The 17,221-nt window shown below is 47.1% G+C and overlaps 1 protein-coding gene across 5 annotated transcripts in view; it reads left to right on the forward strand.

Annotated features, from left to right (window-relative positions):
• IFIH1 (interferon induced with helicase C domain 1) overlaps window positions 1-13,612 on the forward strand; it is a 133,647-nt gene extending 120,035 nt beyond the window's left edge. For all 5 annotated transcript variants that reach the window (XM_063933629.1, XM_063933627.1, XM_063933628.1 and 2 more), the window contains exons 16-17: window positions 451-544; window positions 9,359-13,612. In XM_063933629.1, the coding sequence (XP_063789699.1) occupies window positions 451-544; window positions 9,359-9,544 (280 nt within the window). In that variant the 3' untranslated portion in view covers window positions 9,545-13,612. The remainder of the gene's footprint in view (window positions 1-450; window positions 545-9,358) is intronic.
• The last annotated feature ends 3,609 nt before the right edge of the window (window positions 13,613-17,221 follow it).

Raw genomic sequence — 17,221 nt, forward strand, 5'->3', positions numbered from 1 at the left:
TTGTTGTCTTCTATTTATAAGGTGCTGCAAAGCTTCTCTGGTGTTGTACATAGGGAAAAGAACAAACACCATAGGAGAATTTTATTAGCCGCAGTACATTTTTCATATAAAAAAAACAGGCTTTTCGACAATTCTTTGTAATTCAGTTAATTCCCCTTTTTTCACAGTAAAATTTACCAGTTTTTGTGCGAAAACACACAGGATCCAGGATAAGTTCCTGAATCCATGTTTTCACGATGACGGGCATGAAAAAATGGCACTTATCAGGGATTTTGTTTCTCCTGCCTCTGGTTAGGTGAAACAAAATCCCATATAATGCCGGCTATCAGCGTCAATTGAATTACCTCACAGGGATCGAATAGCTAATTGAATCCCCCCCATGTATTAATGTGGAACTGAAAAACTCACTGAAATATTCACACATATTATATGCTATTTTTTGTCTTTCAGGAACCTGTTCAAACTGGGAGAAAATAAAACACTTCAAGAAAAATTAGCAGATTACCAAACGAATGGTGAAATAATTTGCAAGGATTGCGGACGAGTAAGTGCTGTTTAAATGGCGAATGTGTAGGAGAGTTAAATATTAATTTCTCTAATGTCCTAGAGGATGCTGGGGACTCCGTAAGGACCATGGGGAATAGACGGACTCCGCAGGAGATAGGGCACTTTAAGAAAGTTTTGGATTCTGGGTGTGCACTGGCTCCTCGCTCTATGTCCCTCCTCCAGACCTCAGTTTTACACTGTGCCCAGAGGATGAAGAGCGCACTGCAGGGAGCTCTCTTGAGTTCTTTGCTACAGAAAGCATTTTTGTTTGGATTTTTACTTTTTCACAGGGAGCACTGCTGGCAACAGGCTCCCTGCATCGAGGGACTGAGGAGAGAGGAGCAGACCTACTTAACTGATAGGATCTGCTTCCTCGGCTACTGGACACCATTAGCTTCAGAGGGGGTGAACACAGGTTCGTCCTGGGCGTCCACCCCCGGAGCCACGCCGCCGTTCTCCTCACAGAGCCAGAAGAACAGAAGCAAGAAGACGTCTCAGGCGGCAGAAGCCTTCAGCTTCACAGAGGTAACGCACAGCACTGCAGCTGTGCGTCATTGCTCCACATCACCTCACACACTCCGGTCACTGTATGGGTGCAGGGCGCAGGGGGGGGGGGGGGGGGGGGGGGGGCACCCTGGGCAGCAATAATAACACCTCTTAGATGGCAAATAGGTATATACATGTACAGCTGGGCACTGTACATGTATATAATTGAGCCCCCGCCATTTTACACGATTTTGAGCGGGACAGAAGCCCGCCGCCGAGGGGGCGGGGCTTCTTCCTCAGCACTCACCAGCGCCATTTCTCTCTCCACAGAACGCTGAGAGGAAGCTCCCCGGACTCTCCCCTGCTTACACACGGTGAAGGGAGTTTAAAAAGAGTGGGAAAGGGGGGGGGGGCACATAATTGGCGGAATAAAGTATAATATAGCGCTGCTGAGGAAAAGCATTCTGTGTTGGTCTCCAGGTTGTTGCGCTGGGGTGTGTGCTGGCATACTCTCTCTCTGTCTCTCCAAAGGGCCTTAAAGGGGATACTGTCTTCAGAAAAAGTTTCCCTGGGTGTGTGCAGTGTGTCGGTACGTGTGTGTCGACATGTTTGATGAGGAAGGCTCGCTTAATGTGGAGGGGGAGTGCTTGAATGTCAGGTCACCGTCGGCAACGCCGACACCGGACTGGGTGGATATGCTGAATGTCTTGAATGCAAATGTAAATCTCCTGCATAAAAGATTAGACAAGGCTGAAGCTAGGGATCAGTCAGGTAGCCAGTCCATGCCTGTCCCTGTGGTGCCAGGACCTTCAGGGTCTCAAAAGCGCCCCATATCCCAGGTCGCTGACACAGATACTGACTCTAGTGTCGACTATGAGGATGCAAAATTACAGCCGAAGGTGGCAAAAGGTATTAGGTACATGATTATTGCCATAAAAGAGGTTTTGCATATCACGGAGGAACCCCATGTCCCTGACACGAGGGTTCACATGTATAAAGGGAAAAAGCCTGAGGTCACGTTTCCGTCCTCATTTGAGCTAAGCGAATTATGCGAAAAGGCTTGGGAATCTCCGGATAGGAGACTCCATGTTCCCAAAAGGATTCTCATGGCGTATCCTATTCCACAGAAGGATCGGATACGATGGGAATCTGCGCCTAAAGTAGACAAGGCACTGACACGCTTATCCAAGAAGGTGGCACTGCCTTCTCTGGATACTGCTTCCCTCAAGGATCCTGCTGATCGCAAGCAGGAAATTACCATGAAGCACATTTACACACATTCAGAAACTATAGTTAGGCCGGCCATGGCGTCGGCCTGGGTTTGTAGTGCTGTCGTGGCATGGGCAGACTCCTTATCTACGGAGATGGACACCTTAGATAGGGATACCATTCTAATGACCATGGAGCATATCAGAGATGCTGCCTTGTATATGAGGGATGCTCAGAGAGACATTTGTTTACTAAGCTCTAGAATAAACGCTATGTCTATTTCTGCTAGGCGGCTCTTGTGGACCCGACAGTGGACGGGAGATGCCGACTCAAAGCGGCATATGGAGTCATTGCCTTACAAGGGGGAGGAGTTGTTTGGAGAAGGCCTCTCGGACCTAGTCTCTACTGCTACGGCCGGTAAATCGATTTTTTACCTTATGTTCCCCCGCAGCATTCTAAGAAGGTACCACATTATCAAATGCAGTCCTTTCGTTCCAATAAAAACAAGAAGGTACGAGGATCGTCCTTCATTGCCAGAGGTAAAGGCAAGGGAAAAAAGCTGCACTCAGCTAGTTCCCAGGAGCAGAAGTCCTCCCCTACTTCCGCAAAGTCCACAGCATGACGCTGGGGCTTTCCGGGGGGGGAAACAGATCAAGTGGGGGCACGTCTTCGTCTTTTCAGCCACGTCTGGGTTCAATCACAGGTGGATCCCTGGGCAATAGAGATTGTTTCCCAGGGATACAGACTGGAATTCGAAGACATGCCCCCTCGCCGGTTTTTCAAATCGGCTCTGCCGGCTTCCCCGTCAGAGAGGGAGCTAGTGTTAGCGGCAATTCACAAATTGTACATTCAACAGGTGATAATCAAGGTTCCTCATCTCCAGCAAGGAGAGGGTTATTATTCATCCCTGTTTGTGGTACCGAAACCGGACGGTTCGGTCAGACCCATTCTAAATCTAAAATCCCTGAACCTGTACTAGAAGAGGTTCAAGTTCAGAATGGAATCGCTCAGAATGGTCATCGCCAGCCTGGAGGGAGGGGATTGGATGGTGTCCCTGGACATAAAGGATGCGTACCTTCATGTTCCGATTTCCCCCCCTCACCAGGCGTTTCTGAGATTTGCAGTACAGGATTGTCACTACCAATTTCAGACGTTGCCGTTTGGGCTTTCCACGGCCCCGAGAATTTTCACCAAGGTAATGGCGGAAATGATGGTGCTCCTGCGCAAGCAGGGAGTCACAATTATCCCGTACTTGGACGATCTCCTTATAAAGGCGAGATCTCGGGAGAAGTTGCTGGACAGCGTGTCTCTGTCCGTGAAGACGTTGCAGATGCACGGCTGGATTCTCATTTTACCGAAATCCCAGCTAGTACCTGCAACGCGTCTGACCTTTTTGGGCCTGATTCTAGACACAGACAAAAAAATAGTTTTTCTTCCGGTGGAGAAGGCTCAGGAGCTCATAGCCCTGGTCAGGAACCTTTTAAAGCCAAAAAAGGTTTCGGTGCATCATTACACAAAGGTTCTGGGGAAGATGGTGGCTTCCTACGAGACCATCCCCTTCGGCAGGTTCCATGCGAGGACTTTCCAATGGGACCTATTGGACAAATCCCATCTACATATGCAGAAACGGATCACCCTGTCTCCCAGGGCCAGGGTATCTCTCCTGTGGTGGCTGCACAGTGCTCACCTCCTAGAGGGTCGCAGGTTCGACATTCAGGACTGGATCCTGGTGACCACGGACGCGAGCCTCCGAGGTTGGGGGGCTGTCGCAATGGGAAGAAATTTCCAAGGTCTCTGGTCAAGCCTAGAGACTTGTCTCCACATCAATGTCCTGGAGTTAAGGGCCATTTACAACGCCCTACGCCAGGCGGAGGAGTGGCTTCAGAACAAACCAGTTCTGATTCAGTCGGACAATATCACGGCAGTGGCTCATGTAAACCGCCAAGGCGGCACAGGGAGCAGAGTGGCCATGGCAGAGGCGACCAGGATTCTGCGCTGGGCGGAAGGCCATGTAAGCGCACTATCAGCAGCGTTCATCCCGGGGGTGGACAACTGGGAGGCGGACTTCCTCAGCAGGCACGACCTGCATCCGGGAGAGTGGGGACTTCATCAAGAAGTCTTCACACAGATCGTGGATCGTGGGGACTGCCTCAAATAGACATGATGGCGTCCCGTCTCAACAAAAAGCTAAAGAGGTATTGCGCCAGGTCAAGAGACCCTCAGGCGGTAGCGGTAGACGCTTTGGTGACACCATGGGTGTTCAGATCGGTCTATGTGTTACCTCCTCTGCCTCTCATACCCAAGGTGTTGAGATTAATAAGACTAAGAAGGGTCAGAACAATTCTCATTGTTCCAGATTGGCCAAGGAGGACTTGGTATCCGGATCTGCAAGAGTTGCTCACAGAAGATCCGAGGCCTCTTCCTCTAAGGCAGGACCTGCTGCAGCGGGGGCCCTGTCTGTTCCAAGACTTACCGCGGCTGCGTTTGACGGCATGGCGGTTGAACGCCGGATCCTAGCTGAAAAAGGGATTCCGGAGGAGGTCATTCCTACCCTGATCAAGGCTAGGAAGGATGTTGGAGTTGAAATACCTCACTTGGAAAGTGGTCATGTTGTTGGCCTTAGCTTCTGTAAGGCGTGTTTCGGAATTAGCGGCTTTATCATATAAAAGCCCATACCTGATTTTTCACGTGGATAGGGCAGAGTTGAGGACTCGTCCTCAATTTCTGCCCAAGGTGGTCTCATCTTTTCATATGAACCTACCTATTGTCATGCCTGTGGCTACACAGGACTTGGAGGACTCCGAGTCCCTGGATGTGGTCAGGGCTTTGAAGATTTATGTGACCAGAACAGCTAGGATCAGGAAGACTGAAGCTGTTTGTTCTGTATGCGGCCAACAAGGTTGGCGTTCCTGCTTCAAAGCAGACAATTGCTCGCTGGATCTGTAACACGATTCAGCAGGCGCATTCTACGGCAGGATTGCCATTGCCTAAATCGGTTAAGGCCCATTCCACTAGGAAGGTGGTCTCTTCTTGGGCGGCTGCCCGAGGTGTCTCGGCACTACAACTGTGCCGAGCTGCTACTTGGTCGGGGTCAAACACCTTTGCAAAGTTCTATAAGTTTGATACCCTGGCTGAGGAGGACCCCCTGTTTGCTCAATCGGTGCTGCAGAGTCATCCGCACTCTCCCGCCCGTTTGGTAGCTTTGGTATAATCCCCATGGTCCTTACGGATTCCCCAGCATCCTCTAGGACGTTAGAGAAAATAGGATTTTACTTACCGGTAAATCTATTTCTCGTAGTCCGTAGAGGATGCTGGGCGCCCGTCCCAAGTGCGGACTTCTTCTGCAAGACTTGTATATAGTTATTGCTTACATAAGGGTTCTGTTATAGTTGGTCGGTCTTGAACCGAGGCTATGTTACTTGTTCATACTGTTAACTGGGTAGTTTATCACAGGTTATATGGCGTGATTGGTGTGGCTGGTATGAATCTCGCCCTTAGGTTACATAAATCCTTTCCTCGTACTGTTCATATCCTCTGGGCACAGTTTCTCTAACTGAGGTCTGGAGGAGGGACATAGAGGGAGGAGCCAGTGCACACCCAGAATCCAAAGCTTTCTTAAAGTGCCCTATCTCCTGCGGAGCCCGTCTATTCCCCATGGTCCTTACGGAGTCCCCAGCATCCTCTACGGACTACGAGAAATAGATTTACCGGTAAGTAAAATCCTATTTTTAGTCATTTAATTTTTAGCCTAATGCATTTAAATGTTTGTTAAAAAGGGTGTGTGTGTGTGACCTGCAGGAGTGGTTTAAGAGAGAAAGTGGCCTGTGTACAGTCTCCAGGTGGCCCCTTCCTCTCTGCGGTGGTGTAGTTTCTGGCAAGTCTACTACTCATTGCTGAAATCACTCCTGAAAGCCCCCAGAGGCCATCCTCAAACCACAACATTGGGGTATATTTACTAAGATTCGTAATTTCCGAAAATAGGTCAAAGTTCAATCACGAATGACATCGACAGTGTAAAACTGCAACTTTTTGAATTGATTACGATGGATTTACTAAGCTGTCGTATTCGTATTTTTCTTTGCTTCCGATGTCGATGTCATTCGTTTTTTTTTACCTATTTTTACGGCAGTGATTAGCAAAACACTGCCGTTTTTTTTTACAATCAATCTCGGCCGGATCTGTGTGATCCGTGCTGGGGTTCTTATTTTTTTTTTTTTTAATTAAACAATGTAAAATCCCAAAAAAAAATGCGTGGGGTCCCCCCTCCTAAGCATAACCAGCCTCGGGCTCTTTGAGCCGATCCTGGTTGCAGAAATATGGGGAAAAAATTGACAGGGGTTCCCCCATATTTAAGCAACCAGCATCGGGCTCTGCGCCTGGTCCTGGTTCCAAAAATACGGGGGACAAAAAGAGTAGGGGTCCCCCGTATTTTTAAAACCAGCACCGGGCTCCACTAGCTGGACAGATAATGCCACAGCCGGGGGTCACTTTTATACAGTGCCCTGCGGCCGTGGCATCAAAAATCCAACTAGTCACCCCTGGCCGGGGTACCCTGGGGGAGTGGGGACCCCTTCAATCAAGGGGTCCCCCCCCCCCCAGCCACCCAAGGGCCAGGGGTGAAGCCCGAGGCTGTCCCCCCCCATCCAATGGGCTGCGGATGGGGAGGCTGATAGCCATTTGTGATAATGAAAAGATATTGTTTTTAGTAGCAGTACTACAAGTCCCAGCAAGCCTCCCCCGCATGCTGGTACTTGGAGAACCACAAGTACCAGCATGCGGCGGAAAAACGGGCCCGCTGGTACCTGTAGTACTACCACTAAAAAAATACCCAAAAAAACACAAGACACACACACCGTGAAAGTATAATTTTATTACATACATACACACATACATACATACTTACCTTATGTTCTCACGCAGGTCGGTCCTCTTCTCCAGTAGAATCCAAGGGCTACCTGTTGAAGAAATTCTACTCACCAGATCCATGGGTCCAGGCTCCTCGGCAAATCCAGGGTTAATCCACGTACTTGAATAAATAAAAAAAAACGGTGTCCCGACCACGAACTGAAAGGGGACCCATGTTTGCACATGGGTCACCTTCCCACGAATGCCAGAAACCCACTTTGACTTCTGTCTAAGTGGGTTCTTCAGCCAATCAGGGAGTGCCACGTTGTAGCACTCTCCTGATCAGCTGTGTGCTGCTGTCCTCACTGACAGGCAGCACGCGGCAGTGTTACAATGTAGCGCCTATGCGCTACATTGTAACCAATGATGGGAACTTTCTGCCCTGCGGTTGACCTAAAGTGACGTCACCGCTGAGCAGAAAGTTCCCAGCATTGGTTACAATGGAGCGCATAGGCGCTACATTGTAACACTGCCGTGTGCCGCCTGTCAGTGAGGGCAGCAGCACACAGCTGATCAGGAGAGTGCTACAACGTGGCACTCCCTGATTGGCTGAAGAAACCCACTTAGACAGAAGTCAAAGTGGGTTTCTGGCATTCGTGGGAAGGTGACCCATGTGCAAACATGGGTCCCCTTTCAGTTCGTGGTCGGGACACCGTTTTTTTTTATTTATTCAAGTACGTGGATTAACCCTGGATTTGCCGAGGAGCCTGGACCCATGGATCTGGTGAGTAGAATTTCTTCAACAGGTAGCCCTTGGATTCTACTGGAGAAGAGGACCGACCTGCGTGAGAACATAAGGTAAGTATGTATGTATGTGTGTATGTATGTAATAAAATTATACTTTCACGGTGTGTGTGTCTTGTGTTTTTTTGGGTATTTTTTTAGTGGTAGTACTACAGGTACCAGCGGGCCCGTTTTTCCGCCGCATGCTGGTACTTGTGGTTCTCCAAGTACCAGCATGCGGGGGAGGCTTGCTGGGACTTGTAGTACTGCTACTAAAAACAATATCTTTTATTTTACAACAAAGGCTATCAGCCCTCCCATCCGCAGCCCATTGGATGGGGGGGGACAGCCTCGGGCTTCACCCCTGGCCCTTGGGTGGCTGGGGGGGGGGGACCCCTTGATTGAAGGGGTTCCCACTCCCCCAGGGTACCCCGGCCAGGGGTGACTAGTTGGATTTTTGATGCCACGGCCGCAGGGCGCTGTATAAAAGTGACCCCCGGCTGTGGCATTATCTGTCCAGCTAGTGGAGCCCGGTGCTGGTTTTAAAAATACGGGGGACCCCTACTCTTTTTGTCCCCCGTATTTTTGGGACCAGGACCAGGCGCAGAGCCCGATGCTGGTTGCTTAAATATGGGGGAACCCCTGTCATTTTTTTCCCCATATTTCTGCAACCAGGATCGGCTCAAAGAGCCCGAGGCTGGTTATGCTTAGGAGGGGGGACCCCACGCAATTTTTTGGGCAAAAATAAGCACTTTCCCACCCCTTCCCACTGATATACATGCACGGATCTCATGGATCCCTGCATGCATCTCAAATCACGGAAAAAAAAAGCAGGTCTGTTTTTTTTTAGGACTTTTTTACGAGTTGTAATTTTTCACGGCAGTGTTTTGTGTTTTTTTGCTTTGCACTTCTTAGTAAATGACCGAGATTCATATCTAAACAGGCGTAATTTGACCGATGGTGTATTCATTCGTAATTTTTTACCTGAACTAGCAAAAAATTACGAATGCCCTCATCACTGCCGTGATTAGTGTTTAGTAAATGACCGAGATTAACCGAGATGACACTTTGAAGAAAAAACGGCATCTCGGTCAAAATCGGGAGCTTAGTAAATATACCCCATTGACGGCAAATGTGTTAGGGAGAAGCTTTATAAATGTCATCTTACATGGCAAGATGAGATACAGAGCTCAGTACTGATATATTTAGTGTCCTGGAGGCTTTAACCAAATGTGAGACTGTGCTTGTTAATTGAAAAGAAGAGGTAGACATCTTCCCTCTGAGACAAGATACCTGGCATCCGCAGGATAAAAGTAATATATGGAGAAAAACTTCATTAGATGGGTCAGGGTGTCCATCCACTGCCTCCGCAGTTTGTAACCAGTAGGTTCACTTTAGCTTGTTCATTAAACATTCAGTATAGAGCAGTTTCTTGTTACATTTTGTGTTTGTGAGATATTGTTTACATTGTAACATTTTTGTTTTGCAGACATGGGGAACAATGATGATACACAAAAGCCGAGACCTACCCTGTGTGAAAATCTGCAACTTCGTCATCAAATATCAGGAAGGAAAGTTGACAAAAGACACCTTGGATGTTTGGAGCGAGCTGCCAATTAAGTTTCCTTCATATAAACACGGTGGAGATGACGATGATGATGATGATGACGACTAGGTACAAAATGCACCAGAACTTGTTGTTTTTGCTGCTTTTTGGCGCATCACAACATTTATTGCATCATAGCTGGGTACATCTCACTGCTTTCCAAAAGGTCATTCCGGGATTGGATATGAGTATCAAATGATCTACTGAAATCCTCATTTGAGATGGCCTCTTCACTCACATTCTTTACAGTCCTTGGGAGAATCGCAATAAATGTTGTAATGTAGTCAGGACTTTCCAACTTCTCAAAATTTTTACTTCAGCCTTCTCAATGGAACTTGTAGTAAATTACAAAACTATGGATCCTGGAAGTCTTCTCTTAGGACTAAAAGTTGTAAACTCTTAAAATATAACATTTTATTTTGGTGCAGTTCTATGGCAGTTTATTGGAGGACATTTTCAATCTAGTGGGCAAGTATTTGTAGAACCATGCTTCTGGTATGTCACCATGTTTTCATAAACTATGTATCATGATTGATAATGCCAAAATAGCAGCCATTTGGTTGCTGTGGCATGGAAATGATGGCCTCCTCTCGCCACCTGATTTTGCCCTGGACTCGCTGTTATTTTTATTCAGCAAAAATAAGTGAGTGTGGAGCTAACGTAAGTGTGGCTTACAGACGCACTTACTCACGGGGGTGAGATAATTGAATCGACCCTATACAGTAAAATGTACTATGTGGCTGCTAGAAAGAAGGGGACTAAATAGGGGTCTGTGGGGTTTATGTACTAAGCCTTGCAGAGAGATAAAGTGGATGGAAATCAAGTACCAAATAATCAGCTCCTAACTGCCATGTGGCTGTGTTTGAAAAATGAGTTAGGAGCTGGTTGGATGGTACTTTTGGGGTCATTTAGGTGTGGTTGCATCTGAGACCGTAAGCGCAAAGTACTGATTTTTGGTACTTTGCGCATGCACAGGACCCGTTCTGCACATGCACAAACGGGTTCTGCGGCATAGGACGCAGGCTGGCATCACACTGTCATTGATTGACAGTCTGATGCCATTTCGGGGGCGGAGATGGGGCGGCAACGGGCTTCATTTGGATAAACGGAGGCATGTCACCGCCATATAGGGCGTAGGAAGAGGCCACGGATGTCCATCTTAGGACAGAGATTTCCTGGCCTCTGCGATTGGTGGATTGCGCAGCACCATGGGTGCCGTAAGGTGCCCGATAGTGGGTGCTTTGATCCGATGCTGCATCTTAGGAAGCATGTTGAAAATAAAAAAACATTAATACCCAACAAAGGAGAAGGTTCTTCACAATAAGGATTTGGAATACCTTGCCAGAGAAGGTAGCAATGGTGGACTCAGTAATTGAGTTTAAAAATGGCTTGAATAAATTTCTAATTGATAAAGATATCCAGGGATATAACATTTAAAAAGACTATATTGAGTTACTACGGGTATACTTTGGTTACATTCATAACAGTATAGGATCAAAACAAAGGTTGAACTCGATGGACAACTTTTCTGTTTTCAACCTCACTAAGTATGTTACTATGTTACTATCCAAGTGCAGCAGGAGGCGTCTGCATGTAATAGACAACTCCTGCTGTATTTACATACAGCGCTATCCAAGGAAGCAGTAGTGATAGGAAATCCTCCCTCACCTGAAGGACCCCCTTTATCTCTGTCCACTTTATCCTCTCCAAGGTTTAGTACATTGACCAAAAAGTACCAGCCAGCCAGCTCCTAAGGTCCAAATGTAATAGGCTCTAATTTGCTGGTCCCGGCACCACTAAAGCCGCAATTAGTTTTAAGGGTGAATCCCGGCGGGACCAGCAAATCAGAGCTTATTTAAATATGAGCCTATTGATACATACACACTATACAATTATTGGGCTGATCTGCCAATTATCATGTGATCTTTCTTTTTTATGGTATGTTATAGGTACATTTCAGCCAACTGTTACAACTCACAATGTACATAAACCCAAATACTGTTATAGAACCAGATGCAGGTGCCTAAAAGGCTTATTTTCCACAGCACATGTGAATGCAAAGTTATATAGAGCCTTGGGGACAGATCTCAGGAAACAGTTCAAAGCATGTAGGCAAAATTATCCTCAATATAAATATAGCCGTAACTCAGCAGTGGACAGGCAGATGATCAAAATCCCAGTTTAAGTATATAGTGGTTAGCATTACTGCCTCACAGCACTGAGGTCATGGGTTTGATTCCCACAATGGCTCTAACTGTGTTCAGTTCGTACAGTATATTCTCCCCGTACTTGGTGGGTTTCCTCCGGGTGCTCTGGTTTCCTCCCACAATCCAAAAATATACTGGTAGGTTAATTAACAACAAAATTAACTGTAGCATGAATTTGTGCGCGTGTACACGTGAAAGGGAATATAGGTTGTAAGCTCCACTGGGGCAGGAACTGATGTGAATAGACAATTATTCTCTGTAAAGCGCTGCGGAATATGTGTGCGCTATATAAATAACTGGTAATAAATAAATCAAGGGCAGGCTGCAGATGGTCCAGAGTTCAGGCAGAGAGCAACACCAAACACATGCATGCCAGACAGGACAGTATCCAGAAATATTACAGATAGTAACTTCTGAGGTGGATCCCAAGGAATGAAATGACCAGCAACGCAGTCTCAAGTAGAGGAGTTAAGTACCTGCACCACTGGTGCCAGTAATCAGGAAGATAAACTCCTAGCAAGTTTATACTACAGAACAGAAGGAACTGATTCCATGCAGCAGCCCCCACTGGTGAACACCAGTACTACACAGGTCAAAAGAACAGAGAGTTCTAACACTGACATCTTTTGAAAAGTCTGACTGATCGGATAATCAAAACTGGGCATTTCTGATAATTTTTGGACTGTTTTGATCATGCCTACACACCACACCATAAAACACCACATAAATGGAAAATCAGCCTAATAATGTATAGCGTGTACCTATCTTAAATAAATAGTGTCTGTTTCCAGTTATTGCACTAGTTATAGGAAAGAGGGCTCAGTCCTTTTCTCTCTGTTGACCCTTCAGGAACAAAGCACATGATGGCAGTCTTCCTCTTATGTCATAATACAATTCATTATTCTGCATAAAACAGATCTTCCAACAGAAATCACTGGGATAACGAGTTGATCGCTAGCTGCCGTTGTTCGCAACGCAGCGATCAGTGAAAAAAACGGCTAATCTGTGCATGCGTATGCACCGCAATGCGCACGCGCGACGTACGGGTACAAAGAGCATCGTGGTTTTGCACAGGTTCTAGCGAAGCTTTCAGTCGCATAGCCGAACGCAGAAAGATTGACATGAAGTGGGCGTTTCTGGGTGGCAACCGACCGTTTTCAGGGAGTCCTTAGAAAAACGCAGGCATGTCGGGAAAAACACATGCGTGGCTGGGCGGGTGTGTGATGTCGAAAGCCGTCCCTCCGTCGTTAGAATCAACGCACATGAAGAGTAACTACAGGGCTGGTCGCTGGTCTTGTTTTGCACAAAAAGATTTTGCAGGCGCACTGCTGCACAAGCGTTCGCACTTCTGCAAAGCGACAATACACTCCCCAGTGGGTGGTGATAATGCGTTTGCAGGGCTGCAAAAAACTGCTAGCGAGCGAACAACTCGGAATGACCCCCATTGAACTGTTTTTATTTTTGGGCATGAATTATACTCCTCTACAATCCTACTGTTTTAGTGTATACGTGATCAGTTAATCCGAGCAGATGCAAGATTTCTCTGCACCCTAGGCAAAATATCAGCCTATCCCCCTCCTCAACCCTTACACCAATACCCACTTTCCAGCCTCAGATGAAAGTGTTGAGGTAGCATCTTAGAAGTTCAACAACAGCCATCTGCATTAAATTTACTCAGAGTTATCCTTCATTTTCTGATAAGCAGACTCAGGGCTGCCCCCAGATCCTAACGCCTTAGGCAGCTGCCTACTGGTAAAGCCGGCCCAGCAGTTAATCACAGTTTAGACCTTTTCCTGTTGGGCAACATTACGTGTTTCAATCTATTTTATTGTAACTATTTGTTCAGCATCATGTCAATCAACAATCTTGTTTAATTAGTTAACAGATAAATGAAAAAAATATGGCCTACAATACAAATGATGGAAACCTCTTTACATTATCACTACATTTATTTCTACCTATCTGTGCAGTTCCTTATATTTGTATAGGTATTTTATTGTTTTTGTACAATGTTTAAATGTACTGTCAAATTTGTGTCTTAAGGGGGGTACTCACGGAGCGATATTCTAAGCAATCTGACTAGATTGCTTAGAATTTGAGCATTATCGCTCCGTGTGTACCCCTACAGCGATAGCGATGCGCAGCCCCGCGCATCACTATCGCTGGTGCTAGATCTAGCGGGTCGCTCACTTCACCCGCTGGGTGAAATGAGCGTCTCCCCCCGCACGCTCAGCACAGATTGCGCTGTGCTGAGCGGCGGGAGAGATGTGTGCTGAGCAGTTCGCTCAGCACACATCTCTCCCGCATCGGCCCGTCTATATGGGCCTTTACCTTTAAATTGTGTTTCTGTATCAGTTTTTGTAACCCTTTATGTAATCTCAGTGTATTAAGATTAAATTATTCCTAATGATTACAATGAAGGTTTTGGATTGTTGAAGTGGTGGGGAAGAGAGGCTGGTGGACATAGATAAGCAATATTCTTTCAGTGTTGTAGAGAAAAAAGGGCTTATTCTTACATTACGCGTGCTTAGTTGTCCTACATTTCTCTTGAGCCGAAAGTTCAAACTTCAAGTATGTGGTGGAGTTTAATGTTGAGATAAGAAATTCCACAGATAAGGTAGCACATGAGAGGAATCTTGCAGGAGAATGTTATATAAAGGAGGAGATATTTTGGAAGAAACCAAGCAGGATATAGAAAAAAAAATTCTCTTACGTCCTAGAGGATGCGGGGGTCCACTTCATGACCATGGGGTATAGACAGTTCCGCAGGAGCCATGGGCACTTTAAGACTTTTCAAGGGTGTGAACTGGCTCCTCCCTCTATGCCCCTCCTCCAGACCTCAGTTTTAGAAATGTGCCCAGGCAGACTGGATGCACTCCAGGGGAGCTCTACTGAGTTTCTCTGAAAAGACTTATGTTAGATTTTTTATTTTCAGGGAGAACTGCTGGCAACAGTCTCCCTGCTTCGTGGGACTGAGGGGGCAGAAGTAGGAACCAACTTCCTAAAGAGTTTCATGGCTCTGCTTCTGGCTGACAGGACACCATTAGCTCCTGAAGGGTACTGAGCGCTAGCCGTGTCTAGATGCTCACTCCCACAGCACGCCGTCACCCCCCTCACAGAGCCAGAAGTCAGAAGACAGGTGAGTGTAAGAAGATATATCTTCAATCAAGAGAGTGACGGCTAAGGTACAGCGTGGCTGGCGGGAGCGCAGTGCGCCATTGCTGCCCACACACACAGGCACTGCAAGGGGGGGGGGGGGGGGGTCCTGGGCAGCAAAATACCTTAAAAAAACTGATTACAAGAGGGCATAAGATGCACAGGTACAGTCCTACCCCCGCCAGTATAAATATTATGTGAAAATCTCTGAGGAGAAGACGCGCCATTGCGGGGGCGGAGCTTCCTCCTCAGTCAGCCAGCACACTGCTCAGCGCCATTTTCTCTCCTCAGCTGCGGAGACAAAGCTGGTCCTCCTCCACTTCTGACTACAAGTATCAGGGTGCAAAAAAGGGGGGGGGCACAGCGAATTTGGTGCTTTACAGGTGTATTTACATTGTAAAATAAGCGCTGCATGTCAGTGGGCATTTTGTGTTCACAGGCATTATATGCTGGCGCTGGGGTTGTGAACTGGCTGCTCCTACACTGTGTCCTTCTGACAGATTTTACTGTGGGTCTGTCCCCTCTAAGTCCCTGAGTGTCTGTGTGTGTGTAGTGCACGAGTATGACATGTCTGAGGCAGGGAGTTCTTCCCCTGAGGAAGCCATTTTAGGGACACAGAAGTGTAATGTGGTGGCGCTGCCGGCACACCAAGAGCCTGCATGGGTGAAAGAAATACGTGATAGTATGCATCATATCAATAGGAGGTTGGATAAGTCTGAATCTCATGCAGAATGCTGGAGAAAGTCTGTGGAAGATGTGATTTTTCAGGGTTCTGTTCTTCCGTCCGCAGGCGACCCCTCTGGGTCACATAAGAGACCATTTGCAAATATTGTAAATACTGATACCGACACGGACACTGATTCCTGTGTCGACGATAGTGACTCCAGAGAAATAAATCATAAATTGGCGAAAAATATACAATATATGATTGTGGCTATAAGGGAGGTTCTGGAAGTTACGGAAGCCACTCCTGTACCTCAAGAGAAGGCCTTTTTCTATAAGGAAAAGAAATCTAAGGTGACCTTCCCTCATTCCCACGAGCTAAATACTCTCTTTGAAGGGGTGTGGGTGAATCCCGAAAAGAAATTTCATGTTCCCAAGAGGATTCAGATGGCTTATCCTTTCCCAGCAGAGGACAGGAAAAAATGGGAGTCACCTCCAGTGTTAGACAGTGCACTGTCCAGGTTGACAAAGAAGGTAATTCTCCCTGCACCTGGCACGGCTTCACTAAAGGAGCCGGCAGACTGCAAAATGGAGACTACGTTAAAATCCATTTATGTGGCCAATGGTACGCTGCTCAGGCCCACAATTGTGGGTGAGTCGCGCTATTGAAAAATGGTCAGACAGCTTGTCATCAGAAATTGACACGATTGATAAAGATGAGATACTCCTTAAGTTAGGGAATATCAAAGACGCTGCCGCATACATACTAGAAGCGATGAAAGATATTGGACTCTTGGGTTCAACAGCCGCTACCATGGCAGTATCGGCTCGGCGGGCGTTGTGGATTCGCCACTGGAACGCGGATGCAGATTCCAAAAAGAATATGGAGGCTCTCCCATATAAAGTTGAGGCCTTATTTGATGATAGACTGGATGCGTTAGTCTCGGCGGCTACCGCAGGTAAGTCAACTTTTTTGCCTTCTGCTCCTGCACCGGCAAAAAAGACGTATCACTCCCACATGCAGTCCTTTCGGCCCAATAAATACAAAAAGGCGAAAGGTTCCCCCTTCTTTGCTGGTAGGGGAAAGGGAAAGAAGTCCACAGCGGCTTCAGGATCCCAGGAGTAGAAGTCAACCCCTACTTCTGCCAAATCTACAGCATGACGCTGGGGCTCCCTTGCGGGAGTCCGCTCGGGTGGGGGCACGTCTCAAACTGTTAAGCCAGGGTTGGATTCAATCTGGTCTGGACCCCTGGGTGTTACAAATAGTGTCCCAGGGGTACAAGCTGGAATTTCAAGACGTTCCCCCATGCCGATTTTTCAAATCGACCATGCCAGCTTCTCTTCCAGAAAGAGAGGCGGTAACAGCGGCAATTCAAAAATTATGTCAGGATCAGGTCATAGTCCTGGTACCTTTGTCACAACAAGGGGAGGGTTTCTATTCAAGCCTCTTTGTAGTTCCGAAGCCGGACGGCTCGGTCAGATCGATCCTAAACCTAAAAAATCTGAATCTCTACTTGAAACGGTTCAAGTTCAAAATGGAATCACAGTGATTTCCAGTCTGGAGGAGGGGGACTATATGGTGTCAGTAGACATAAAGGATGCTTACCTGCATGTTCCCATTTATCCTCCTCACCAGGCTTATCTGAGATTCTCGGTTCAGGATTGCCATTACCAATTCCAGACGTTGCCTTTCGGTCTCTCCACGGCGCCGAGGGTATTC

Source organism: Pseudophryne corroboree, chromosome 7 (assembly GCF_028390025.1).
Source record: "Pseudophryne corroboree isolate aPseCor3 chromosome 7, aPseCor3.hap2, whole genome shotgun sequence".
Lineage (NCBI taxonomy): Eukaryota > Metazoa > Chordata > Amphibia > Anura > Myobatrachidae > Pseudophryne > Pseudophryne corroboree.